At 38.9% G+C, this 27,885-nt stretch overlaps 1 protein-coding gene across 1 annotated transcript in view; it reads left to right on the top strand.

Moving 5' to 3' along the window:
• clstn2a (calsyntenin 2a) overlaps positions 1-20,137 on the top strand; it is a 135,630-nt gene extending 115,493 nt beyond the window's left edge. The window contains exons 10-18 of the mRNA XM_069157051.1: positions 3,964-4,126; positions 10,265-10,431; positions 10,705-10,853; positions 14,521-14,726; positions 14,866-15,033; positions 15,270-15,415; positions 15,597-15,717; positions 16,462-16,655; positions 16,833-20,137. Coding sequence (XP_069013152.1) covers positions 3,964-4,126; positions 10,265-10,431; positions 10,705-10,853; positions 14,521-14,726; positions 14,866-15,033; positions 15,270-15,415; positions 15,597-15,717; positions 16,462-16,655; positions 16,833-17,060 — 1,542 coding nt within the window. The 3' untranslated portion in view covers positions 17,061-20,137. The remainder of the gene's footprint in view (positions 1-3,963; positions 4,127-10,264; positions 10,432-10,704; positions 10,854-14,520; positions 14,727-14,865; positions 15,034-15,269; positions 15,416-15,596; positions 15,718-16,461; positions 16,656-16,832) is intronic.
• Positions 20,138-27,885: the final 7,748 nt, after the last annotated feature.

The raw sequence follows: 27,885 nt of genomic DNA, 5'->3' as shown, positions 1-27,885 counted from the left end.
GTTTCATTCGTGCCTCCATCAGGGCTCAAATCTCTAGTGTGCCATTCTGAGTGATGAACAGTAGATGAAAGGGTTTTACTGGAGAAAATGCTGTTTTCCACACTCCTCTCCAAGCAGGGTATGTCTGCCTTTGTGCTTTGTTGATTTGTTTCCCTCATAGTTTCCTATAATTTTTCCTTCACTTATTCAACAAAAGTGGTTTAATCCATCAAAAAGATAGACGTAGCCAACTTTGGGAGTGGGAATGGGGGCATGAGATTAGTCAAAATGATCACTATCCTTGCATTATGAGTGCATCTTGTGACCCCACTGGAAAGCATTGTCCAAAATATTGTTGTTTTTGTTGTTTGGAAAGAGCAATTTATTTTGAATAGAAGTTCAGAATAGAGCAAATAAACGCCTCTATATGTATTTTGAAATGTGTTTCTATTAGCACAGATACAGTCTCAGTGTCTCTGTACCTCTGCCTCTGTTTGTCTCTTTCTCATTCTCTCCCTCTCTTTCTGTTGTGGGACTGCACTGATGTTTATCCTAAGCAGGTCTACAGCCCGCCTGGGGGACCAGCTCATTACACTGCTTCAGTATTCATTGTCTTGTTACACTGGTGCAGAGGAGAAATACTTTCAAGCTCCCACTGACTAATGTGTCTTCAAACAAGCAATGTGTGTACAAACATGCCTCAGCAGAGAGATGGCTGCTGATGGCATCTGTTAATGATGTGTGTGCACAAAAATGCACGGGCAAGTTTGATTTTTGAAGTTTAGAGAGTCAGCAACATGAACAAAGTCAGAGAGGATCAGATTGAGAAGCTAACTTTTCTCAATTTATGTGCAACTCAGTACAGTTGATCTGCAACAAAGTTGATCATTATTGACATTAAGTATTTATGTGTGGGCTTCCTCCTGCAGTTCAAAGACATGTTTGTTAGTTTAATTGGCAAAAGTGAGCGTGAATGGTTGTCTGTCTTTCTGTGTTGCCCTGTAATGGACTGGGGACTGGTCCGAGGAGGGATAAGCTCCAGTAGACATACTTGATGGATGGATTCATGTTTGTTGTCTGGCCCTCACTGCCTGTCAGCTTGACATTTTGAGCCATCAGTTTCACCTTTAATATTTATGATGTGAAGTCTGATTTTGAGAGTACTGAAAGTTCCTGGTAAAGACTTTCACACAGTCATGCAGTCACCGTGCATGCATATAAAAAAAAAAAGAGGACACTATTTGTCTCTGTTTCTGTTCAGCACCCGCTCCATCAGTTATTATACTCAAAGACTGAGAGAAAAAAAAAAATAGGTGCGCACAACATAATAGATTTAAGGAGAAACAATCAGCTTCTCTGTGTGAGAGAAATAATGTAACCCAATTTGTTATTGTCATATTTCCTCACTGACAGAAGCCGTAGAAATGTTACTAATGGTTTATTGCCTTTTGCCACAGGTTGTTTTTTTTAGCCATGCTAGCAGCTCGGCTCTGTGGATGATATTGTCAGCTGGTCAGTCCACCTCTTTAGTCCAGACTGAAATACTCATTCACTTACTAGTAAATGGTTTGTGATGAAATTTGATGCAGACATCCATGTGCCCAGAGAATGAAGTCTAATTACTTTCAGGCATTTACAACACACTGCACAGTCCAAATTTGAATTGGTCATTAATGAACAAATGCCTGCGATGTTACCATCCGCCTCAGCTTTATTTTGTGTCATTGCTAATTAGGAAATGTTGCTGTGCTCACACTACACGAAGATGGTTACAAATCTTAAACATTACACCTGTGAAACTGCATGTTAGCATTGCTCCTGTGAGGATGTTAGCACGCTAGTTTTAGCATTTACCTCTAAGTACAGCCTCAAATTTTAATTTTGTTATCTGTAATTCACTGTTATCAGATTTTGATTTGGAGTTCTCTTTATTAAAGGGTTCGTGCACGGTGCAGCTGTTGAACTATTATCCAGTCATGCTTTTATAAACCCCACATAATCACCGCTTTGGGACTATGAAGTGCAGTGGAGGGGGGAGAGACAGTCACCTACGTAAACAGTGTAGATAATTGTAGAGATGAGAATTTGCACTCACCTCTCAGGGGGCACTCAGCGGCTAAATGGAAGTGGCAATTCATTCTGTCTGTCTCGTCAAGTCCCCATACAAGACCTGAAAATGAGATGATGAAACTAAAACACAGTGTCATTGTTAATAAAACACAACTGGCTTCTCAGGATATTCCATTGTATGTACAGTACAGGAAGCTGCAACAGTGACATGTTATTACACCGAAAGGTAGTTTTAATGAACAATCCCAAAGAAATTGGTCTTGTATAATGGAGTTTACATTTGCACGAGGTAAAAAAACGTAGTCGCTCAGTATCTGCTGAGGTACTGATACTGTGTGGGAGAGTTGTCTGAGATATCCTGTGGGAATATCTGTCTCTTCACACTCGTATAAAGTTAGTCTCTATTTTCTAAACTCAACATCCCAATTTCTCCAACACAGGTTTCAAACTCCAATAGTTCGCATCACAGCTTGAGTCAAACACTATTGTGTGCGTATGCGCATGTGTGTGTGTGTGTGTGTGTGTGTGTGTGTGTGTGTGTGTGTGTGTGTGTGTGTGTGTGTGTGTGTGTGTGGCCGGCCACTGGTTGAAATGCACTTATTGTAAGTCGCTTTGGATAAAAGCGTCAGCTAAATGTAATGTAATGAGAAATCTAACAACGAAAATCAATCTAAATGTTGAATCTTTTCCTGCTGTGTGTCTCTGTGAATTTTAAATTAGCACATATTCTCCTCTTCAACGCAAATAAATAGTTTTCAGTTAATTCAACCAAATCCTTCACACCAGATCAATTACAGAAAAACAGATGCTTACATTAAAGGAGGACTTATTTCTAAATACCTTTAAAACTGTATTTACCTCAAGTAGCCTGGAATAAATACCTTTTAAAGTAAGTACACTTTCAGTTTTTGCATGTGGTTCCTGTGATTCAGAAAACAGGCATTGCAGCAACGTTGTTTTTGTGACCAATGTGTTGTTATTTTTAGGACCCACTGCGGAGTTGTATTTAGGACCATAATTTTATTCCTTGTTAGCCTTTTCACAGCAAATTAATTTTGATATTCATTGACTTTCTTTCCATAATTTTTCATGCAAAAATTATCAAAGGTACAAGCTCCTCGATTGTGACCATTTTCTGCTTTTTTGTCATATATCTGTGGATTTTTACACTGTTGTCTGACAAACTGACAGCGTGTCATCTTTCCTGGCAAGGTTTAATGAGTTTTTATTTGTATTAAATTGTATAGACAAAACAATTAAATGAATATGATCTGCTGGTCAATCAATTGTTGTTGACCTAATGCAATATGAGCAGAAGTAATAAGTAGTAAATACTTTTTCTGGCCTCAGTAAAGAGAGTGTGTGTGTGTCTATATTTGAGTTAGGGGGGTAAGTGAGAAAACAGGAAGTGTTTTTAAGGGTTCTCCATATAATCAAAGAGTGTTTGTGATGGTTGATAACAGTTGCGTGGAGTATGAGTCTTCCGCAGCTGTGTTTGTCACTCATCGTGTGCTTTGAATGAACAGCTCATTAGACGGAAACCTCATTAGCTGTCTGATGACGGTGCAAATGATCCACGGAAGAAAAGGGGAATTTGTCGCATCTCATTTGTTGAAGGTAGAAAGGCAAGAAACGTTCAAGGATGCGCTTTCAGTTTTGCCTACATGATTGCAGTAAACACCACTATCTTCATAACAGCAGCCCTATAAACATAATCCTCCACAGAAAAATGCTCCTAACTTAAATAAGACCCTTAAAAAGACATGCAGCTGCCTGTAATGTATCTTTAAAGCTGTCCTTTTTTCATGTAAGTGAAAATTAGGAATATTGTTGTATTTGAATGTGTAATAAGTGGACGTTTAGCAGAAACTGCTACAGTTTAATAATATGATTATTTTTCACTTTGCTTCACAGATTTGTGACAAGGAGTGGCACTATTATGTAATCAACGTGGAGTTTCCTGCCGTGACTCTCTTTGTGGATGGTGTGACCTACGAACCCTACCTGGTGACTGATGACTGGCCGATCCACGCCTCAAAGATTGATACACAGCTGACTGTGGGCGCCTGCTGGCAAGGTCAGTGTGTGTGTGTTTGTGTGTACAAGTATGTCTTTTGAAAAAGATAGTCATGCAGAGGTTTGTCTTTGGCAGAGAACAGCCTCTTTGCCGTGTTGTTGGGATTGTTTACAGCTATACTATAATCTGACAGTCGTTTTATATGCAGCAGGCTCTTTAGCTCGAGGTTATGGCGTTTAAATATTTATTACACATAAAATCAAAAGGAGCCACATCAGTGCAGAAGAAACATCATTAGGGCCCGAGCACTGATGGTGCGAAAGCCCTATTGTTCTTCAAGAAATTATTAATCTGCGTTATTATTATGGGTCACTTTTTGCTATAGCGAATCATGACAGGGGAGAGGGGGGAGGCTCAAACCTCAAACCTTCTTCCCGAGAGGCAACAGCGCTAACCAGTACACCACCAATCCTTCCAGAGTATGGCTTGCATTGTGACAAATCTTTGGCTCACTGCAACCTATAACTCCACCGTTGACAAACATTCATTCAAATGCAACCAAAATTGCCGCAGACATTCTTTGGATAGTAGATATATGTGTTTTCAAGGGGGTCTGCAGTGATATCAAATATCTTCCTGTAATGTGTAGTGTATAACTTTTTCACTTTCTCCAAACGTTTCAACTTCACTAAAAGTTGAACTACCATCAACAGGCCAAGGTGGAATTTGAACCATTAATAGCAACCTCGGTGAAGTAGAATCTTTTACCTGTTGAGTTAACCAGACTGTCGGCTGAGTCGCTGGAAAGCTGAGTGAACTCCGTCAAACACTTTCCCCACCGCGACTTATTCTTCAGCGCTGAAGATAGTCCAGCGGTCTGCGATGCCACTTCAGAGCTGGAAAAGACCTCATGAGGACAAGGGTTCAAACCCGCTAAAGGGAATCCACTGGGTTCAATCCCCATTTGAGGCATGCACGTCAGTTCAGAAAAAGGGCATACTCCAAAAAGTGATTAAAAAAAAGTCATAGCATGTTGTCCAAAATATTCAAAAATATCATAGTCACACTATAGCATGTGACCCAAAAGTATTTTTTGTATATAGTATAGCCAGGGCGATGCGGCTAAATTTGATGTTTCGCCGTGACACAGGAAGTTGATGTTTAAGGTCAAACGATGCTCCAAACCTCATGAAACTTTGCACATGCGTCAGGCACCAACTTTCATGACTTTTTGAAGATGTTAAAGCCGCCAAAAAAAAGCTATTAAAAAAAAAGGAAAAAAAAGAATAAGGAACAAGATCGAGAAAAAAATGTAAACTGCAAGCGGGAATATGCGGACCCTCACGTGCTGCACGTCGGGGAGCCGGTGGCCCTGACTCGCTAGATCCCCTACATATTGACGTTTAGAACAGTTTTAGAATCACAAATCCTTTTTGAGAAAACAAATAGAGAAATGACAAAAATATATATTATCTTTTTAGTTTTACATAAAAAAATTTAAAAAAAAAATGAGTTTCCCATGTTTTCCACGTGGCACATATTTACCACATGTTGCAACATATGATAACATGGGGAAAATATGTGGATACGTTTTCACATGGGAATCTATATGGGCTTCAGATGTTACACCATAAAAATGTTTCAAAACCACATCTTTCTCATAGACAAAAGATAAGTCTTACATGTGTACAATCACGTGTCATGTGGTCACGTGATCACATACCTTTTTGCATATGTGAAATTCATGTGTTTTTTCTGTAAGGGATGTATGTAACACTCATCAAGGTGATAAATACATTTGTCCAGTGGGTATTTATTCCTTCATCTGTTTTTATGTTTTGTCAAAAGTAGATATATTAATATATAAAACTGTATTTTTAACTGAATATTCCTGAATACATTGAATTTGTCACACTAAATATATTTTACTAAAACATTTAAAGCAACACAAATGCAAGTATTTTGAGCAGCAGCTCAGCACAGGAAATACTTATCTGGCACAGGAATATCATCTTTTTCAAAATAGGACAACTGACGGCGCTCTGAGACCAAATCGTCAGTTCACAAACTGCATCAGTCAAAGGCATGCCCGTTTTTTAATATGCAATTGAGACCAGCTTGGAAATTGGTGAAGACATATGGTAAACACAAAGAAACAGCACCAACAAAGAGGTGCAGCAGTCAAAAGATGTTTAAAATTACATTTGAATTACAAACAGAGAGAGAGAGGAAAAGCAGGAGAGTCACTGTTAAAATAAATAAAGAGATTACGATTTTTGCCCCGGGGCTGCGAGCTGCTTCTTCTTTGAAATAGAAAGGAATCAGTCGAGTGGGTATCAAACAGGAAATTCTGCATGTCAGTTCCAGTGGCAGGGAACGAGGGCGAGTATAGTGATTGCGTTGGAGTGAGTAAGAGCTACCATGCTGCCGTGTTTATTATATGAATAATTAGACAAAAGTGCTTCATAGCAGGGCAGAATGCGACAGCAGCAATCTGTTCAGCAGCTTGCCTAAATCGTAACACTCACCAGCATCATCCAAGGCCTCAATCCTGATGGCATTTCGGTTGCTGTTTAAATTTCTTTTCATCCTGTGCCTGATTGCAATTTCCTTTTTGTCGTCATCATTTTCTCCCTTGCTTCACACAGCCCTCTCTTGCCACCTCTTTCCATGAATGTCTGATTGTGAGAGAAAGCCCTGAAGGAAGGATTAGCCAGAGTGAATGGAGGACAACTTCGCCAGCTATTACATCCCAATGAAGTCGCTTTAAGCTTCACTAAGCCGCAACTGATAACTTTGCAGGCCATTAGCGAGCAAGATTGCCTTTCAGAGTCTCTCATTTCTCCATCCTCTTTTCCCCACAATCAACAACATAGCGATGAGACATGTGGAATAAAAGGCATTCAAACTGTACTTTCACTGCCCCGAGAGCAAAAAGACGACATGCGTTGTTGCTTTACAAGGTTAAGAAGAAAAGCAGTTTTCTGTGGCAATAAGCTGCTCTTGAGCATTGAATGGCAAATGCATGTTTGCCATCTCATTTCATTTGCAACAGGACAGGGGGTGTTAACTTTTAAAGCAACCGTCACAGTATTCAGATGCTTGAGTAAAGAAGAAGAAGAAGCAGGAATCAAAAAGAGCAGCGGTTGATTTGTTAAAATGAAGAAAGAGGCTGCTCTTTAAGATGCTTTTATCACAGTGACATAAGAACAGAGCAGCCACGTGTGAGGCTGCAGTACTCTGCTACAAGTAGAAAGATATTCTCATATTGAACCAATCCACTAAAGCTTTCATTTTGACTCCTCAGAGCAGTTACCGGTGTAACTAACAATCTTAATCATGGCTTTGTTCATTAAGGGTGTCCATCTTACAATTAAATCCTACATCTGGATCTTAAACCGAGTCCTTGGGAGACACTGAGTTCCTTCAAGACTCAGACCTTAAAAGCATTGATGCATAGACATGTGTGTAAATGAATGTTTACAATTAAGAAAATAGCAAGGTGAAACTCCTGAAATTAAAGAACGACTTGATCTTATTTTAACAGCAGCAGTCCAAGGCCAGATGTGCAAATTAGGAAACGTGTCTTTGAAATCTAACTTGTTCAAGCAAAGTCCGTAGTTATTTCTTTACGTAGACTGATTTGTTTCAGTTCTTCAAATCAACATAGCAATTAAAAAGACCTTGCCCATTGTTTACTCATTGGCATGCTTAATAATTATTTACACAATATCATACACAACACAACTAATCTTTATGCAAGATCTGCCGCACAACATGTGACACGAGTACTCTTCTGCTGTTCCTGCTCTTTTACTTATTTTCAAAATGTATTTGTCATTTACTCCAGATTAGTTTTATGAATCTATAAACGCATATTGCATGTCTAGACTCAGACAATTGAGAAATATCAGTTCGCACTTAGTCATTGAATCACAAAGACCTTGTCTTGATGAAAACCTTTCAACAATCCATTTGTGAGAGATGAAGATGGAGAAGAAAGAGCAAAATAATGACGAATATTTCTACTTTCGGAGAGAGAAAGGAGCTGATCTGCAGGCAAATTAAGAGTATTTCTCACTCTGCCCTTGCTGACACCATCTTGTCATCTCAACTGCAGAGTGCTGATGATGGCTGGATAGGCAAGAATAACACTTAGAATAAGGAAGATAAACTTAGACGGCATTTTGTGTTTATATTGAAATACGCAGTGTCACAGTGGAGACAGAAAATGATGTATTGACTAATTTACATACAATTTGGATTAAAAAAGACACACAACTGGGTTTTGTAATTATAATTATCTTTAGTTTTAGGATTTTTACAAGTCTGACATTGGACATTAAGTCACCCTACGTGACCCTAGCATGCTCAAAACAGCAAAAACAACAAATGTTTTTTATTTCATCTGTAAAAAAAAGTCCACATAAGAGAGAAATGCACAGGGTATTCTGTTGTGTTTGCTTGGTATTTCTACATAAAGGTCTGCCAGACTTTCAGTGTTTAGTTACTGACAAAGCTCAACAACATGCTTCTTTTCCATGTGTTGATATTCTCTGGAAGTGATTTAAATGTAAAATATACATCTTGGTAAAGTAAAATGGCAACAGTGCTTCAAGGTGTGACCTTTTGAATTCCTACAGCAATTTCTTCTGACTAGATCACCACTGGAGAAATCTGAAGCCAGACAGATTCCAGCCCTGCTGTTACACCTTTTAGTTTCAGGACTTGAGGCTGAGGTGACCCTGCATTGAAAAATAGGTCCAGATCAGTCAAACAGTTTCATCATAAAGAAAAGATAGAAGTTTGTATGATTCTGAGTTTAATTGGACATTAACCTACATGACTTCTGATCGAACAAGATTCTTCTTCAGCCAACAAGAGAGAGGTACTTAACATTTGACCAGCTTTAAACATGAATATCAAAACACAAAACATATAGACAACCTAACTTTCTTCTTTCCTTTTATCTTGTCATAAATATCAACTCTTATTATCATTATGTGATTCAGTTTGAATGCAGATAGAAAGTTGCTGCTCACCGTGCTGAAGGCAGTGTTTCTGTGGCAGCCTCTTCTCTTACAGCTCTTCATGTAGAAACACCTGTATGGCTCACATTGACGGAGCTGGGAGTGAAGATGCCTCCAGCCCTATGCAGGCTAGCTGGTTCAGAATAACATCTGCGGTTTTCTGACAACAATTCCCCCAAGCCTCTCAGCCCGGAGCAGTTCTGCCAGACCTGACTTGGTGGAAGTGACACACTTCATCAAAAAGGAGTGAAAATGTACAGCAGGGCAGAGCTGACGTGTCTTACAGGAAAATCCGGTGCTCTGTATAAAAAAAAGTAGTCTCTTAAGAGGATGTCAGGGCTTGACAGACTCCACAGACTGTGCTTCTCTGATATCTCCTACACAAGGACTGTGCCAGTTTGTTGGCTTACACCAGAGGTCCCATTTAATTTGTATGAATGGATGTGTTTGCCCCAATGGCAGAACATTTCAGGTCAAGTATGCACTACCATCTGTCAAACTCATGGATCAAATTCATGTGACACCCTGACAGGAAGTGTCGAAATCAACTGTTGTGTCAGATGCTGGAAATGTATCATATGATATTGGTTTGACTATTTTTGACTATACTCTATAAGTCATGACTTACAGTATGTTATTGCTTATCTTTGGTGTACAGCAGTCAAACAGACAACAAAATCCAGAGATGTTATTATGAGTATTTCCTGCAGTCAGTTCTTTTCATGTTCGGTAGGAGGTTACAGATATTTAGTTATTCGCTGTCATGTGTTTATTTAAAAAAATGCTTTTATCAGTTCTGAGCAGTTTAATATTTAAATATGAACGTAAAACCCATTAGACAACTGTGTAAACACAGTGTTACTGTCAAGGCAAATAAATTGCTTTTATTTCATGCAGGCTGGTGTCAGTTGTTTTACATGAGGGGGAAAAAAAAACCTCTAAATTCTAATTCTTTTTATTTTTTCTGAAGCTGATTGGGAGATGTTTTTTTGAAGCAAGCTGTATGTGCTTTCCCTTAAAAACATACATAATAAATGTTGTCTTTTTTACGTTCGTACCATTTAGATATCTTTGATTCTATTGTCTATTTTTGCCCCAATTGTCACTTTGTACTTGAACTGCTCTTCTCTCCCTTTCTTCATCCATCATCTTCTCTCTCTCCCACTAGGTGGTGAGGTAGCGACCCCGAGGTTCACACAGTATTTCCATGGCAGCCTGTCAGGTCTGACAATCCGACCAGGCCGCATTGAAACCCAGAAGGTTATCTCCTGTTTGCAGGCCTGCAAGGAAGGCCTTGATATTAACTCCCTTGAAAGCCTCGCTAAGGACATAAAGGTGTGTGGAAAAATGGAGAAACGGTTACAGATTCACTTCGCATTTGGTTGGTGGTATAGAAACTGCGAACTATCTTCGAATTAGTGCAAAAAGGAGAAGTAAAACACTGCGAGGAGTGATTCACTATAATAGGTCCACATATGCGTTTATTTTCTAACTAACTGTAAGCCACAACTCAAATTCTGCCACTGAATAACAACATTACCACAACAGTTTAAATCTAGACTCTATAGTTTCCTTTGAGACATGAGCATTGTTTGTGTCTCTTTCCAGTTTCATTTTAACCCGGCCCAGTCTGTGCTGGTGGTGGAAGGAGAGGATGTGGACAGCATCAACACAGCCATGACCAAAGTCTCCTACATCAACTCTCGCCAGTTCCCCACGCCGGGCCTCCGCCGGCTGCATATTACCACTACAGTACAGTAAGAGCACATATTCTCTGAGGATGCATGCTTAACACTCTTATCTAAAAGAAGAAAACATACTTTGACTTTTTAAACATCTAACTTTACCTTCACTTAGTTCCACATGTTCACATCTTCCCAGTTCAAAGTCACTGAGCTGCCTCACTGGAACAGCTGTGAGTTTAGTGTTTGCGGCTGTTTGAGGTTTCGGTTTTCCACCAGAAAAAATTCAGGATTTTTTTTTTTTTTTATTGGTGCACCGTTTCTGTAAGGTTTATATCAGACTCAGAGCCACCTAAGGAACCAGCCGGTTGCCATGCCATTCCAGGATGTCACCATGGCTATGATATAAAACAGTACATTTAGACGTTCATGTTCTTGGTCACTCACACATTTCTGTTGGGCTTTGTTATTTGTTGTTGTCATGGAAATGTTATTCTTCATCTTTATAATACAGGGATGGTTGCAACAATATTTTCATATAAACTGTTAAAAATTCCAGCAGTGAAACACATTACAACACCCATTATATCTATTTTTAATATAGTATTGCCTTTGCCTTTATAGCTATGCTACTATGTTCAGATCTGCTGTATCACATTGTGTGTGTGTGTGTGTGTGTGTGTGTGCATGCGCGCGTCTTTATCTGCACATTTGCCTTTATTCAGTAGAAATTGTGTTTCTGTGGTACATTGCACAGGCTGTATAGCGGTTAGGTAGATAAGATGTGTACCTTGCTGTAGCTAACATTAGATAATTCAGTATCTCCTTCAGCGGGTCATTGGGAGATATGGGGACCTGTTTGATGTGCAGAACAGCTGTACATTTTGCGTTTTGTGTTCTTTGATTTCCTCCTCTTTTGTGTTTGTTACAGAGACAGAGCTGCTGTGAATAGAAATGTGTAGTTGCTTTGCAGATCAAGATTTTAACTCTTTGCGGCATGTATTTCGGTTTTCTGTTTGATGCACCTATCCCTACTGCACTAATGTGAAATGATGCACATATAAAACACAAAACAAGAAGGTGGTGGTTACAATGTTAAAGGAAGGCTGTATCAGATGTCTGCCTTTGTCTTTAAATGACAGAACTCTGAGATAGCAAAGGATGGATCATCAGTGTAAAAGCTATTAAACCGCTAAACGGAACAGCTGTTCATTAAGAACATTAGACCTTCTGGTGATCACAAACACCTTATTGTTACAGTCTACTGTTCTTTGCGCCTCAGGATGATGATCTCAGTCTCAGCCTGCTTCTCTTTCCAGTACTTGTCCAAAGCAAAATATCTTTAAAAGTCCTTGACAGACTGCCATACAATCTACAAACACTTTGTGTAATATTGTTTTCTAATTTTGAAAATTGCTAGATTTCCCTGACATTTCTAAATATTCAGGCCAACCATTGGACTTGGACTTGGGTTTGGTTTTGTTCAGAGACATCATCAGGGAGGCAAATCAGGCCACTCATAACGGCCATAATATAACGTTGTATATAATATTGTAGTTTCAAAATTTATTCTGTTTTATTTGACAATGACTAATGAATTTATTGATTTTGACTTATTCAAATAGTAGTTAATATGGAAAGTTCCTCAATTTTGAATGGCCCAAACTGTCTGTGTAAATTGATCCTTTAAGAGTTGGATTTTCTAATTGCTATTATTACATCCCAGTCCTGATCTTAATTCCCCTTGCAGGTCTCATGTCTGACCTGGTCCTCCTCATGTTACTGAGTATGTGTGTTAATGTGCAGCTTGACTTCCTAATAGTTGTTCGTGTCTTGCAGCTTTATGTTCTTCTCTTCTCTCCACACTCATCCAGCACCTGTTCATTTGCTGAGCAGCGAGCACAGGCAGGTTAAATCCGCTTAGATGTATGCTGGTCAATAAAGTGAGGCGAGCTCGACGAGCAACAATAGAGGCTGTCTGACTCTGAACAACACTTCCCATCTCCCCTCAGAGATAAAGGCAGATAGATCCGCCTTTGTACTCAGCAGATGTGTTGAATCTGCAGCCTGGGACGGAGAAAACAGATAATATGAAGCATCATTTTTAAAATTGATATATTCAAAAGTCTTTAAGGTGTTGTGTTGTTTTAAAACTGTGTTTCTTGTCTCTGAGTTACAAGTCCTGACCAGAGCACTTCAGTATTACTTTAGTATTTACAGGATCATCGGATTTAGCATTTCAAACAAACCTGAGTTAATCCGAGTCTTTACAAGCTAATATCCCTTTTTGTGTAGTGTGCTCATTTACAAGTGGGTTTATTTTTCTTCGATGAGATTTATGTCTGTGGGTGAAAGCTGAGGTTGCGGCTAATTGCTCTCAGACTTTTGAGTGATGCTTCACTTCTTTGCAATGTTTTAGTTTTTCAACTCATCAATATTTTTTTTCCTGAATAGTCTCTCTTGTGATATGGATGCTGCAGTTAAAAATTGGCTTTTCTAGCATATATATACACTAATTACATGAAATAATTAATCTATTGAAGCACGGAAAAGAAAAGTATTACAGCACTGTCAGACAAAAGTTTTAGACATAGCAGAAAATATAAGCATACATTAAAATATAATATTAGAAAATGTAATTATATAAAGGTTAAACACATTTCTTGTCCAGAACTGAAAACAAGGTAATACATTCTGATTTTCCTGATCATAACAACTAGACATCTACTAGATGTGAATTTTAGCTTTTTAGAGAGAGATTGTAATATTTAGATAAATTTAAATTACAGGAAACCATACAACTAAATCCTCCCAACTAGTATATACTGTATGTTTAAAAAGTAGCTAACCTGGCTTGATGAAGGGTTAAAGAAATATTACAAATTTGCTTCCTTTCTTGTTTTAAACGCTGGGATTCTAACAACCCTCAGAAATGGTCACCGATTGTGTTTGTTCACGGGAACTTGATTAGACAAACAAAACAACTCACCTTAAATTCAAACATCCTGAACCTTTTCTTTCTAAAACGGATAGGATATTAAGACACAGTTTTCTAAATTTTAAATGGAAAGATTTCAGTATCTCTTTTTTTCTTTGTGTTCTTCTTCTCACTGCTTTAAATAAGCAGTCTCTGTTAGAAAGAGGTGATGTCATGTATTTCTGTGAACCAATCCGGGCTTCATCTTATTTGAATCAGAATCTCTTGACAGTTTGTGGGATTAGGGGGGACAGTTTGTTTCCTATTTAGTCATGAATACATTAAAAGCTTTTAAAATATATTTTCTCCACCTGCTTCAACATAAAAACAAGAATTTCTGACAAAATTTGAACAGTTTTGGTTATTTTACCTAAGACATTTTTGTATTTGTGATTTTGTCTCCACTTTGCTTACTGGTTTTACCAGCTGGTTCAGTTTGAAAAAAGGAGATATAAAATGGACTCAGCAGTTGTGGGGTTGTTTTCCTTTGTTGGCAGACTTTTGTCACACACACATTTTGAATACTTTTATTTGAAAAACATACTTTCTGTCTCAGTTGTTCCTTGATACTCTACAGTACAACAGTATGTTTCTGTCCAGAATATTAACAAGTTGTATTTCTCAGTTGATTTAACTCAGACAGTTAAATCAAGACAAATAAGCAGTGAAGCAGTAACACTGGTGCTGTCCCATCCTGTAACCTCTCGTCTGTGTCTCTCTCTCTGTGTGTGTGTGTGTGTGTGTGTGTGTGTGTGTGTGTGTCAGGTGTTTCGGAGAAGACACGTGTCTCCCCATCCCAGACATCAAGGCAGTAGTTATGGTGTTGCCGCCCAGTGAACCGAGAATCACCATAGCAGGATCTAATCGACTCGTCAGGCCTGCCAGTGACCTCCGCGGCCCACTGGGTGTGGCACCCTTCAAAGAGCTTCACATCACCAGCACAGTGATGAAGGGAGACAGCTTCGGCGGATGTAAGTGATTGAACTGGACTATTGTAGATGCTCTCAAGTCAAACTAGCCCCAGTTTTGCCCCTAAAATGTTCTAGATATTCAACATTTTATCATTTAAAAGCCTTTCACACATGTGCAATTTTGTTTCTGTGCGTTAAGTCCGCAGGCCAGGTGTGATGGAGGTGATGCACAACCTTGACTACTGTGATGTGCTGGTCATTGGGGAGGAACTGAATCCAGAGAGAGAGAGTCTGGAGATTCATCACAGCGCTCTGTTGGGAAAACACCTCGATGCTACCAACTCCACCTCTGGAATATCAATATATGGTAGGTGTTCCTCAAACTCTGATAAGAGTCTATAGGGAAAGACAACAGCAAACACACCACCTTCTTTAGCCACCTTAAAATCTCAGGGAAGGAAAATGGCTTGCTCTTTAAACAGCAATAAAATCAGCATTCACTCTCCATACAGTATTACAGGTTTATTTATTACGCTAACATGCAGCTCTACTGCACAACATGTGTTGGACTGCGGTATGACATTGTGTTTTCTGGGTTACAAGGTGTGGACTCCATGGCCCACTATGAGCAGGCACTGAGACAGGTGCGCTACAGGAACTGGCGACCTGCCACTCTGAGTGAGAGAAGGTTCAGACTCACCTGCTCTGAACTCAACGGACGTTACACCAGCAACGAGTTCAATTTGGAGGTGAGTTCGACCTCGTATCCAAACTTTCTCGTCTGTCTTTCCTTTGTCTCTCTTGTCCATTTGTAGGTATCTTTAAATCAGGTCATCAGTAGTGATCAGTATGATGTTTATTTCTTCTTTCTTCGTCTTGCATTGTCTACAGAGGTTTTTAAGGCCTCTTCTCTTTTTCTTGCATCTATAGGTCAGTGTTCTTCACCACTCGGCACCGGTGGAGCACATCAATCATATGGCTGCTCAACCCCAGTATATGAGACCTGTCCATCACCCTCTGTTGATCCACACTATGAACTCACACATGTCAGGTGGGCCATGAATGGAAGTTGAAAAGTATTCTGTGGTGAAAATCTTGTGCTCCAAAGATCAGTGAGGTTTTAACTGTAGTCAGAACCACCTGACAGCAAAAATATCTGCTCCCAAAACTGTTTCTGTTACCTGCTGCTTCAGCCAAATAGACTTTTAAAGAACGGGGGCAGTATTTTCCTGACTTAAAATATCATTTTGGAGATGAAAGCATCGTGGAACTTTAACACTTATATTAACGGTTGGATCATGTAAATGTCTATTAAATTTCCTTCCTGCAGGTCTGGCTTGGACTTACTGTTGTTGCTGTACAGTAGTTGGATGCACTGTCACACTGCAATGTCTGATTATAAGGAACAATTGTATGCGTTTGCCTTAGTCTTCTATGTAAATTAAGCAGTTTAGACAAGATGAGTGGGTTCCTCTGTAAAGCCTCGTCTGACTGAGTTGCTCCACCCTCAGATTAAAATGATCAAATTTATTGTTTTCAGAAATGGAAAGAATGAATTAAAAACAACAAAAATAAGACGTGGTTTGTAAACAGATTCAACATTTTAAGGCGTTTACTTTTTAAATAGACTGTTAATTAAAATATCTCAGACAGAAGGAAAACAGTGTATATCATCAGTTACCACTATTATCAGTTTTCATATTTAGTTCAATATGAACTGTGGTTGTGTGTAGACTTAGTTGTACACATACAAATATGTTCGCGTCATTATTTTCACCCTACTGTTCTCCTCTAGGAGCGGCGCCTCCTGCAGCCACAGTAGTTATCGTGGTTTGTATCGCCGCCCTGGTGGTGATCGTGGTGATCGGCGTGTACAGGATCCACGCCACACATCAGGAGGGGTCCAGAGAGGACGACGAGGAGGAGGTCAAAGATACTGAGGCGGACTGGGACAACTCTGCACTCACCATCACTGTCAACCCCATGGAGGTAACTCTCGAGCGGAGAATGTTACGACATTTTGCGGGAGTTTTATTTCTTTGGTAAAAATCTCTGATATGATGAAGATTGTTTTGTTGAGAATTTGGATGTGGACATGTCTGTTTGCTTCTTGACCTATCTTCCATGCCACCGTGACTGAATCTGGGATCTGTGTTTGTTCTCCAGAACATAAAAGGACCTCAGGCGCTGGGTGAGGAGGTGAGAGAAGAAGAACGTGAGGAGGAGGAGGAGGAGGAGGAGGAAGAAGAGGATGAGGAGCTGGTGGGAGGAGTGACGAGCGCTGAGTCGGATAACAGCGATGAAGAGGAGGAAGATGATGAAGGAAGAGAGCAGGTGAAAGAGAGGGGGCAGAAGGGAAAACTTGAGTGGGACAGTTCCTCCATAACATACTGACCATGCACACAGACATAAACATAGACACACACTCTCTACATGTTCGCCCCGCCCCTTCCACTCAATCAACCAGCCACCGACACACACACACACACACACACACACACACACACACACACACACACACACACACACACACACACATTCATTCATGCAAGGTTCACATACACACCCACAAATAAAGTCTCCGATTAAATAATTTACAATCTGTTGCTGGAAAAACACTGAATATTTCCATGTTGTCATTTTTAATGGAATATCTCCCTCTGCTGGGCAAAGTCAAACATACAAGATCACTGAATCAGCTGCAGTCCCACAGTGCTGGAAAACATTGTCTGTGTCTACATTATTATTATTCACATCACAATCAGTGAAGCAGAGCAAAATATATCAAACAAGCACAGTTGTCTCATTATGTGTGCAGACTTATCTGGAGTTTTGCTGATTAAATTCAATCCCAAACTCTGAAACGACCATGTACCAGATCTTAAATGTGGAGTAAACACAAGGTTCAAACTAACTTTTTTTTCCCAACATTTAATACACGTGTCCTCAGATTACTTTTATATTGTTTATTATTATTTTTTTTAAGATTGTCTGCAAGATGTTGAGTTATTAACCAATTTAACCGCAACATCTATCCATGTACATGTCCACGAGTTCATGTAGAAATAAGCATTTTAAAATATAATTCCCATGGCCTAAATAGTAGTTATGACATAGCTGTGCAGTCACCTTGTATATCCTCTGTTCTCATGTTTAACTCAAATCAAACACGTTTCTGTCTTTAAAGTCTGTGTGATCAGTGATGAGTTTCTCCATGTGCATCACAGTGCTGTGGTTCTGTGGCCTGGACACTAAAGAGAAACATGTTATCTCACCACATACCACACTGGTCCTAATTTACATACAGAAATATTAACTGTTGAATATATTCCACCTTAAAGGTTGATTGAAAACATTGATAGCAGTCAAAATTCAGTCTGAGAAAAAAAAAGAAAAAAAAAAAGAGCTGAAGGTTTCTGAAAGCCTGCTTGTTTGCATCCTTCTGTCCATACTGTGGCCCGATGTAGTGTTTTGCTGTTTAGAGGTAGATCACTTCTCTTTCTTTTATCAGCAGATGAAATGATACAAAGATGCCACTGAGATCCTGTGTTTCCTTTTTCTTTTTTAATATCTAAAGTAAAGGGGGCCCCACTATGCAACTCTGGACCAAGTATAAAAGACCAGTACACGGAATCCACTGATTTAGATAGTTCCACCATAGAGGAGGGGGACTTATCACAGACGTTTTTCAAAACTGATGCAGATATCCTGACTTTAGTGTAGATCATTCTTCAGAAATATAATCTGACATCATGTGCCCAGCAGCTGGTTTCACTGGACTTTGATAAGCTAACAGTAAGAATTCAGATAGACAAGCAAATAATGAATTCTGGTTGAAGCGAGACTTTGTTTCAAACTTAAAAAAAAAAAAAGAAAGCAAAAAATATGAGGGCATTTTACCGAAAAATTCAAGATAACAAAAAAATTCAGTTTACATAAAATCTCGGTGGCAGAGCTGAGCTGTCGTCATGCGGACAGTTTAAACAAAACCAGTTGACAACATCTTCACTGCTATAATAACAGGCCACTGCACTCTCTAAAAAAAAAACTTTTCTGGCAAAACAAATTGTGAGCTATGTTTTCACTCTGTTTAGTGTCATTGGTCGGCTGTTAACTGTATTCATTCCCCGTGTTGAGGAACGTGATCTTCACGTGAAACATTTGTGGAGTACCCCTTTAAAGTCAGATAAAGAGCTGCAGAGAAATGTTGGTAAATGTTGGAGCAAAGAAGCAGAGTAATTGTTTTATTCTACTGATCTCATTCCTGCACGACTTCACCACAAGTACAAGAAGAGATGGTAACTTGATTTATATCGGTCCCTGCTCGTTGTTACAGATTAGGAAACTCGCTCAAACAATATTGAACTTCAAGAGTTTGTCTACATTCAGATGAAGTAAAATGAAACCTGACATTCTCATTTCTACTCAGATAAAGTACCTTTCACCTGTTAATCTCCAGACAGCAGTGGTGGAAAGTAACTAAGTACATTTACTCAAGTACTGTACATAAGGTCAAATTCAAGATACTTGTACTTCACTTGAGTATTTCCATTTTATGCAGCTTTATAATTCCACTCAGCGATTTCAGAGTGTAATATTTTACTTTTTACTCCACTACATGTCTGACACCTTAAGTTACTTTTCAGGTAACAATTTTTCCTGCCCGCCCTGTTGAGTAATCGCCATGTATATTCAGATTTGGTGTTTTTGTACTTCTCTGATAAACTGAAAGATTCAATCATCCTACTTCTTAAGCTTAATAAACCCCCTCTTGGATCAGCCGGAAAATGTCACAAAGCTGAAAACGGGATTGTTTTTGTGAACTCATTGACATTTTAAAGATACGTGGTTCTCACAGGACAGCGACAATACAACCAATGATGATCTTTTAGAATATGATGCATTACTGTAGATTAAACTACCCAGTAGTAAAGAAGATTAAAAAAAAGAGCAGAGCTGTATGTACTTTTACTTTTACTTTTGATACTTTAAGTACATTTCACTGATACTTACAGCCTTTTTCTGAAGTCAAGTTTTAAATGCAGGACTTTTACTTGTAGTGGAGTACTGTGTGGTATTAGTACTTAGGTAAAGGACCTGAATACTTCTTCCGCCACTGCTGGACTGAATTAGTGACTCTTTCTCCTTCTGAACTCGCTCACTGAGGTGTCTCCCTTTCGCTGCCCCCGTCAGCCTTTAAGCACCTGTGATTGTGATGACATCATTGTGAAACAACTGCCTCGTCTCCTTTGTCCCCCTTTTCGTCATATTACGCTTCTGAAAGATTAAAGAGAAAAAAAAACGGATTCTTTTACATATAAAAACTTACCCTGTAAAAATGTTCCAGACAGTTATTTTATATATCGGTTTCTTTTCTTTTTTGTAAACAAAATGGTTGGGATTCCTCTCTCTTTAGTGGTCATCCCACTGCTTTCTGTATATTGACCAATAAAGATTTGTTTTAGACTCTACACATCTTTGCTTCGTGTGTGTGTGTGTGTGTGTGTGTGTGTGTGTGTGTGTGTGTGTGTGTGTGTGTGTGTGTGTGTGCGTGCGCGTGTGTGCTGGTCTATATAATACATTTTCTTCAAAGCTGTCTGAGGAATAGATATTAAAAACCACACTGTACTGTATATAAAGCATGTTTTTGTGTTTTTCAAAAGTCAATATCACTTCCTGCATAAATTACAATCTATCCTATCTAAGGTGTTACAAAGCTGAACAGCAGTCAGTGTTGCACATTAACATTTGGCCTCAATTTATAACTTTTATCAGAGCTACAAAAAACAATCCACAGAACAGTATGTGTGCATACAAATGAGTTGAGCTGTGTCAAGACCTGAAAATCTGAACTCTCCAAAAGGTCCCAAAACACATCTGAGGGATTTACAAAATGATCTGTGTATTCGAAAGAAAAATATAACTTTAAATCGCAGTTTTTTCTGGTTTTCTTCTTTTTTTTCTTGTTAAATCTTTGATAGATGACTCTCTGTGAATACCTCACAGGCAACAATCTGAACAGGAAAAATCCCTGTTTAAAATCCGTATATATTTTCTATATTTTCTATATTGACTAATTTTCAATAGTTTTAAGGAGTCACAAGATAAAAAAGGTTGGCACAACTGTGCCACAGTGTGCATTGATTTCTCATACATTATAATAGGCTTCCTGTTTCTTTCTGTCACAGTGCACCTCTAAGTGAAAAATGTAATCACAGGCACAAACACTTTTATTTGTTCAATATTGTTTGGGGAAACATCCAGTCTTGAGTGCAAGAGATTGAAATATTTATATTGAATATTGTCTAAAAGAAAAATGAAGATGCCCTGAGATGCTCATCCAGACTCATGCAATATTTATATTTCTTTATTGGATTAGAAAATATTGAATTTTGTGGTAAAGATACACACCGACACACTGAGATATTGCATTCAGTGATGCAACGTCTTGCAACAACGTGGTGAACAGGAACAAAGTAAAAGAAATGTAAGTTGTAAATGTAATAACTGTGTTTTTTTTTTTTTTTTTTTTTTTTTCAAAGCAGGCTCAGACTGGTAAATATGGCAAATGCCAGAAGAGTCTTGACCACCTAATGTGCTGCAGGGCCTCCAGCAATAGAGAAAAAGATGTGGGGGAAAAGTCCAACCGGGCGTGTTCTGCAGACATCTCATGAAATACACCTCTGTTGAATAATGCATCCACACTGTAACTTTATTCTGGAGATCTATGAATCAAATTGTTTTAATCAGCAACAGCTTGGGCTGTTTTTGTATCGCCAGAGGGAATTTCATACAGTTTATAAAGACCTAAGCTGAAAAACAGGGGATGCATTACTCTGCTGCAACAATCAGTCCTGTAGAATAATGCTGACACTCAGTATTACACTTCAAATCAAAGCCTGATAGGAATCAAATGGTTGTATCAGTGCGTACTTTATTTGATACATTTGACAGTCAGATTGATTCATTTATCTGCATTTAAAAACCCTGTTTTACAATAACGATCTAAAATCTTAAATTTCAAGGATATTACTGTAACAATATGAATAACACACTGTAGTATAAATATGGATAGATTAATCAAAGAAACCTTGTAAATGTCAGACCGATCAGGTAATGCTACAGCGGAGTCTAATACAAGACTGATAAATATTCAAAAACTACATAACTTCAGATTGTCTGTCATCACTGACATCTTTACTTCAGTCTTTCACCTGATCTGATCTCTGCCTGCTTCTCTTATTTTTATTGAATGTCCTGTGTGATTCTGCTGAGCAGCTGAACTGTAGCCGACCGCCAGCGGGAGAAATTTACTGCAAACTTACGTTACGAAGCAGCTGATTAGTGAATTAAAACAAACATGACGCGTGTTTCTCCAAAACCTCCTCTGGGTTTATATATATATTTTTTTCTTTTAGTTAATATCGTGTTATTTCCGACACACATCATCCATAGCAGTGGGAGAGACGGAGCGGAGACACGGTGTGGATCAATAATTAATTGATAATGAATTAATCTAAGGAGCAGAACGTTTCAGGCTGTGAATACTTACAAACTTTAGTGTTCAGACATTTACAAACGGGAAATACGTCACAGTCCTATATTTGTAACAGACAGGTAGGGATCTGATGCTCGGCTTCCTGTTCTTGTGGTTGTTTATTTGTATGTTTTTGTGACGTAGCCTACGTTGTAATTTGCATAAATAGCGGTGGGAGCGATATCTGTTAGCTACTTGGCCCACATATGACGTAATCAGCCTGATATTGCGGTGCGTTTGTTGGGGGAGATATGATGCCCAGTCCGAGCTTGGTCCAGACGAGTTATTTGGGTGAGGGAAACAGTTGTTGCTGTGAGGTAAAGAAGTTGCAAAGATTAATATTATATAATGACCGTGAACAGACAGCAACAGCAGTGAAGGTTGCACAACTGCTCAGGAGAAGACCAGTTTTGCTCTTGAACTGCAGATAACTTTAAAAGGGTTTGTTAAACTGTGGTGCAGACTTTTAGCTCACATCTGCGGAGCATGACTGCCCCCTGCTGGTGGAAGATTTAACCCACCTTTGAATCGCAGGAAAATGTAAAAGAAACCCCACACAACAAAACATGGGAAATGATGACGTGTGAGATTTATGATCCATAAATAAGATCAACTGCTGCATCGGTTGGAAATACAAAACCTCTTCCTCCATCAAATATTGTTTGTTATCCTAGCTGCAAGTCTAAACTAAGTCTTCAATGTGGTGAAGTTACCTGTTAATGCGAAAATCATCCACCTAAATGAGACACACTGTTCCTGAAATGAGCTGCTGCCAGGAGAGAGTCATTCTTTAGTTTTGCTACGGAGAATGTGACATTATTTATTTTTAAATGAATTTAGATTCATTTAATTGTCTTAAACCCTCCAAATATGACATCAACACGTATATTTAACTTTTCTGGCTGGCTGTTTTTCTGTCTGCTCATAGAGATGCTTAGTTTGAGGTGGTGTAAGAAAAGCAGTCGGAGGTGTTACAGACCTCAGTGTGTGCTGGGTTCAGAGCTTTTCATTGACTGACTTTGAGTTGATCTATTAAACGTTCAGATCTTGTGCAGATGAAGAGTTGCAGCTCTGCTTCGGCTTCTTGCTCACAGCAGTGCTGACTGTTAATCCTTGCACTCACCAGCTCCCCAAGGATGAAGAAATACAATCGGCTAATTAGTAGCTTAATGTGGCTTTTTAACTGATGAGCACCACATGTTCAATAACGCTGTAATGGACCTCAGGGGGGGGAGAATGTAATTAATTGCTATTGACCGTGTTTTAGTTGTGTTTTCTGGGTTTTTTTTCTTCGCTTTCTTCTTTTACTATTCTCTGATTATTATTCTCTTCTTGCCGTTATTTATCTAAAAGAGATCTGCTCATATACTTTGCTGACTTGTTGCTATTAAATTAACTTTAATCTCACGATAGCTCACAGCTAGAGGTTTCCAACAAGCGGTCACACGACCCTGTGGCTCCAATCATGTTTTTATTGATATGCTGGTATATGTAATGCAAAAAGTCTGTTTACCGGTGGAGCCCGAAGACTGATGTGGAGTCTGTTGTTTAGCTGTGTTAACTTTATGTTTTGCCTTAGAGATCGAATATGTTCCTAAATAGATTTAAAAAATATCTCATTCTGTGGCCACAGTTTCATTATGACTATTCAGAGTGAAAGTGGCCTGTTTCTTTCTTTGTCCATTCTGCAACTAGAAACATAGATAGAAAGTACACTGTTTGGAGGTAAAAGTGACACGTTGAGTATTGTGTGCAGAGAGCTTTCAGTATGTTAAATACTCAGATCACCTGTCAGGAGGCAGAAAAGCTGCAGTTTATGGCACCTTCTCTCTAAATGGCTGAAATGGAAAGGCAGTGTGGTTCTGCTATGACAAAAATGGATGAAACATTGTTTGGCTTCAGTTTTGTTGCATCAAATTTTGTGGAGTTTCAGTTCAGATTTTTTTTTTAGAACAGGATCAATAACATCATTGTTTCCTGACTCGTTGTTGTAAGATTGTTTTTATTATCTAACTTACTCTTGAATTTTGATTTGGGTGGAAGTAAAAAAAAAAGTAAGTTTTTGCTGCGAGTTTTTCATGTCCCACTCTGGTCCGGTGAAGGGAACAAAGAGATGTATTGTGTTTGAAAATTGTCCCGAGTTTCCCTTTTCCCCAGAACCAAGGTTGTTCATTTTGGACTTACACTTGTTGGAATGATTGAATTTGGGGACGTTTTTTTTTTCAGACAGAAATCGTAAAAAAATAGCCCACATGTGGAGGATGTTTTTTTTTAAAGGAAGGGTCAAAATCAAGCATGGGTAGAGTCTAAACACACCGAGCACATCCTCTAACTTCCCGTGGTTTAATGTAATGCTTTTATTCACCTCTTACTGACCAGTGAAGTAGCTTCTTGCAAGTGTGTAGCACTCGTTTCCTATCAGTCATTAACAATTAAATAGGAACTAATATTTGATTTATTTTGCCAAAATGTGACGATTTGCCGCTTTTTTTCTTTGTCTTTGTCTGGTTTGAAGTTTATGATCTTTGGGTCAGACAGAACAAACAATTTGGAGACATCTCTGTTGTGAACCAGGGATGAACTTTGTCCTTTTCTGACATCGACTCAATGATTAATTGATCATCATAAATCATTAATAACAAAATTTGAAACGTAGGAAAATAATTGTGAAAGTAGTTGTAGCCTTGATATAAAATTAGCTCCATTTAGAAAGTGTGTGTGTGTGTGTGTGTGTGTGTGTGTGTGTGTGTGTGTGTGTGTTGCCTTGTGATAGGAGGCCTTTTAAAGTATTTTCTAATGCTTGTAAACCTTTGTGCCTGCTCGTCTATCGTTACTTCCTGCAACCATGTGACCTGATTTTTCTTGTCTTTAAGGCAAAGTGGGAGTTTCCTCTTCCCTCCACATGTATTTTTCATGAGCACAGTCAAAGTGCTGTAGTGTTACAGCCAGAACAGCCCATGCAGTCCCAGATGGTCACGGTCACAACAGTTTTATCTGACGAGTGCATTGGTTCGCTCATTGTATTAGCGACAGATACGGTTTGTTTCTCTCAGCACGTTTGTTCAGTGAGTCACATTTTTATGTCAAAACTGATGACAGAAAACGAAAACATTGAAGAATATCGTTCAGATATTTTTCTAAATCACTTTGCGGAACATTTCCTTCTTTTTGTTTCTTGTCTTCATCACCACTCTGAAGGCTTTCACCCCAGCAGCACCAACATGTGGCGTGTCGCAGACCCTTTTCGCACCTCTGCTTCCCGTCAAACTCCCAGAATAGAAAATAACTGCAGCTTTGTTGTCATTTTTCTGCTTTAGAGAGCATCAGGATTAAATGTTTGGACATAAAATGAATTCAGCAGACAAACGGTCGATTTCATATTTAGTCATGTTTAGATGTTTAATTCTCCAACTCTATCAAATTCTAAGTATTTCACAGGGTTTTGTTTTCTAAGATGTCTTCATAGCGTGAGTATATTGCAGGCACAACTTGAATTCATTCCTGCTCTACACTACATTTCAGAGAGAAGTATTATAGTTACTATAGCTACTGAATATTTGTATTTATCATGTAAAACATTCACATTCTGAAAATATTCTTGTAGATTAAAATATCAGCAGTGTACAAAGTAGTCTTAAGTAGTTTTGCCTCAACATATACGACATTAAACTGTTGTGTGCTGATGCATCTGTTACAATAACCTAATAAAATTACTATATAATAATAATCATCATCATCGTAAACCCAACATTATCCTTGATAGATAGATAGATAGATAGTTACTTTACTTGCTGAAATGATCCTAATTATCCATTTGGTTTTGTTTATACATCTCCATTAAATACATGCTGTTATGATACTTTAAGTTTTAAAGTATTTTGTTATCTTTTGAATGCAGAACTTTTACTTGAGAATTGAAAGGGTCTGGATACTTTCCCCCTGCTGGTTGCCTGAACTTGACCATGAACAATGGAAAGCTGAAGCTGTGTTTTCCTTCAGGGATCAAACACACACAGACAGACAGACAGACAGACAGACAGACAGACAGGCTACTGAGTGATTTATACACTAATGTGGTGAAATGGGCCTTTTATGGTGCAGTCAGACAATATTTTACTTCCTGTTTATTTCTATAAACAAAGGCGTGTCCAGACAGTTTGAGTGAGTCTTTCTGAAAATATTGATCGTTTATATTCTTGCTTTATAACAAATCATACAAGCGACAGGAAAGGACAGATGCTGCAGCGAGTGCAGCGACAGTGAAAGTCAGTGATGACAGCAAAGTGTCTGATAACAAGCTGTAAACATGGGTTATTTTTGTTTTTCTTCTAAAAATAAGCAGATTAATTTTGCGATGTCAGGCTTTTCTCTAGTTTCTGTGGGGGATATCGTAGAGGTGGCAGATGGTAGACAGGTATTTGAGTACAAACTATGCATTTTCATAAAATGTTGGATTATTATCATTAAAATATCTATTTAAAAATCACTGTCTGACATAAAAAAAATAATCACCAAACATTGATAAAACAAAGATTATATTGAAGCTGTAGTGGCTCGGGTGCTGCGGAAAAAAAATAATTTGTTGCTGCAGCTATAATGGTCAGGGAAACCCAGATTGTATTGAATCTGAGCGCAGGTCATTTTTCCATTACTTGTTGAGGACAAATAGAGTTACAGCTGCTCATGTTTATACTCATTTGGCAAAAAAAACAAAAAACTATTCCTATATCAAACGTACGGTTTGTGTTGCACTCCGACCCTAACCCGTCGGCCAGACTCACACCGTTGATTATTATCGGACGTTACTCGGTCAGAGCTCCGCATTGTTGTCAACGACACATTTCTGAAAGGTTCTGCAAAAGTTTTGACGCAAATTCCACGAAAGCTCGTCAGCGGTCAAACATGTTCGTTAACGGATCCGATTTCCTCGCTACTGCTGTGTAACTCGCAGCTCTGTGAAGTGATCTTCTGACCCAGCAGGCCACGCTAACTCCTGCAAATTTACACATTTCCAGCCCCGCTGTTCCTGATCCACCTGCTTTTAGTCACAGTACATGTGTAAACTTCACCTGCTGAAATCCGTTCCGCCCTCTCAGAAAGACCCTTTTATCAGATCTGTCGTCGTCTCTCATGCAGCCTTATCAAAGTTTAAAACTGTCGATGCTTTTAGACCTGAAGTGTGTGTGTGTGTGTGTGTGTGTGTGTGTGTGTGTGTGTTTTTTTTTGTTAAGGTCACTCTCAGGTCCTGTTAAATTGTTTAGTGTTGGATCCATCTGAGGCAGGATCATTCCACCGTCTGTCTGCTATTGATCTACCAAACAACGGTCCCCTGTGTACTCAGATGTGGAGAGCTGGACCTGGTCGTGTTTTAGAGAGTCTCATCCATCAGTGGAAAGACGAAGCCTGTAACTTCGCCGATGTCTCTGTTCCCCCCTCTGCTTCTAACTTTTGGACGTTTAGAGCTTCAGTATCTCTGAGACTGAGGGTACGAGTGGTATTTACAGCTGCAGCAGCCAAATATTGCGCGTTAACGGTTTACTTTTCTGAAATGGAAACTGCACACTTGACGATTGCGAGAACTTAATGACCAAATACTTTACGGCCCAGTCTTCCCTTCCGAGGCCTCCCTTGGTGGATTAAATGCTCCCTGAGACGCAATTAACGACGCTGAAACTGTCAGAG

This window comes from Embiotoca jacksoni, unplaced genomic scaffold (assembly GCF_022577435.1).
Source record: "Embiotoca jacksoni isolate LCO1_2020_lvr unplaced genomic scaffold, fEmbJac1.0.p SCAF_22, whole genome shotgun sequence".
Classification (NCBI taxonomy): domain Eukaryota; kingdom Metazoa; phylum Chordata; class Actinopteri; family Embiotocidae; genus Embiotoca; species Embiotoca jacksoni.
Note: the sequence above shows the minus strand (reverse complement) of the source record. Positions and strands in the feature narration are given on the sequence as shown.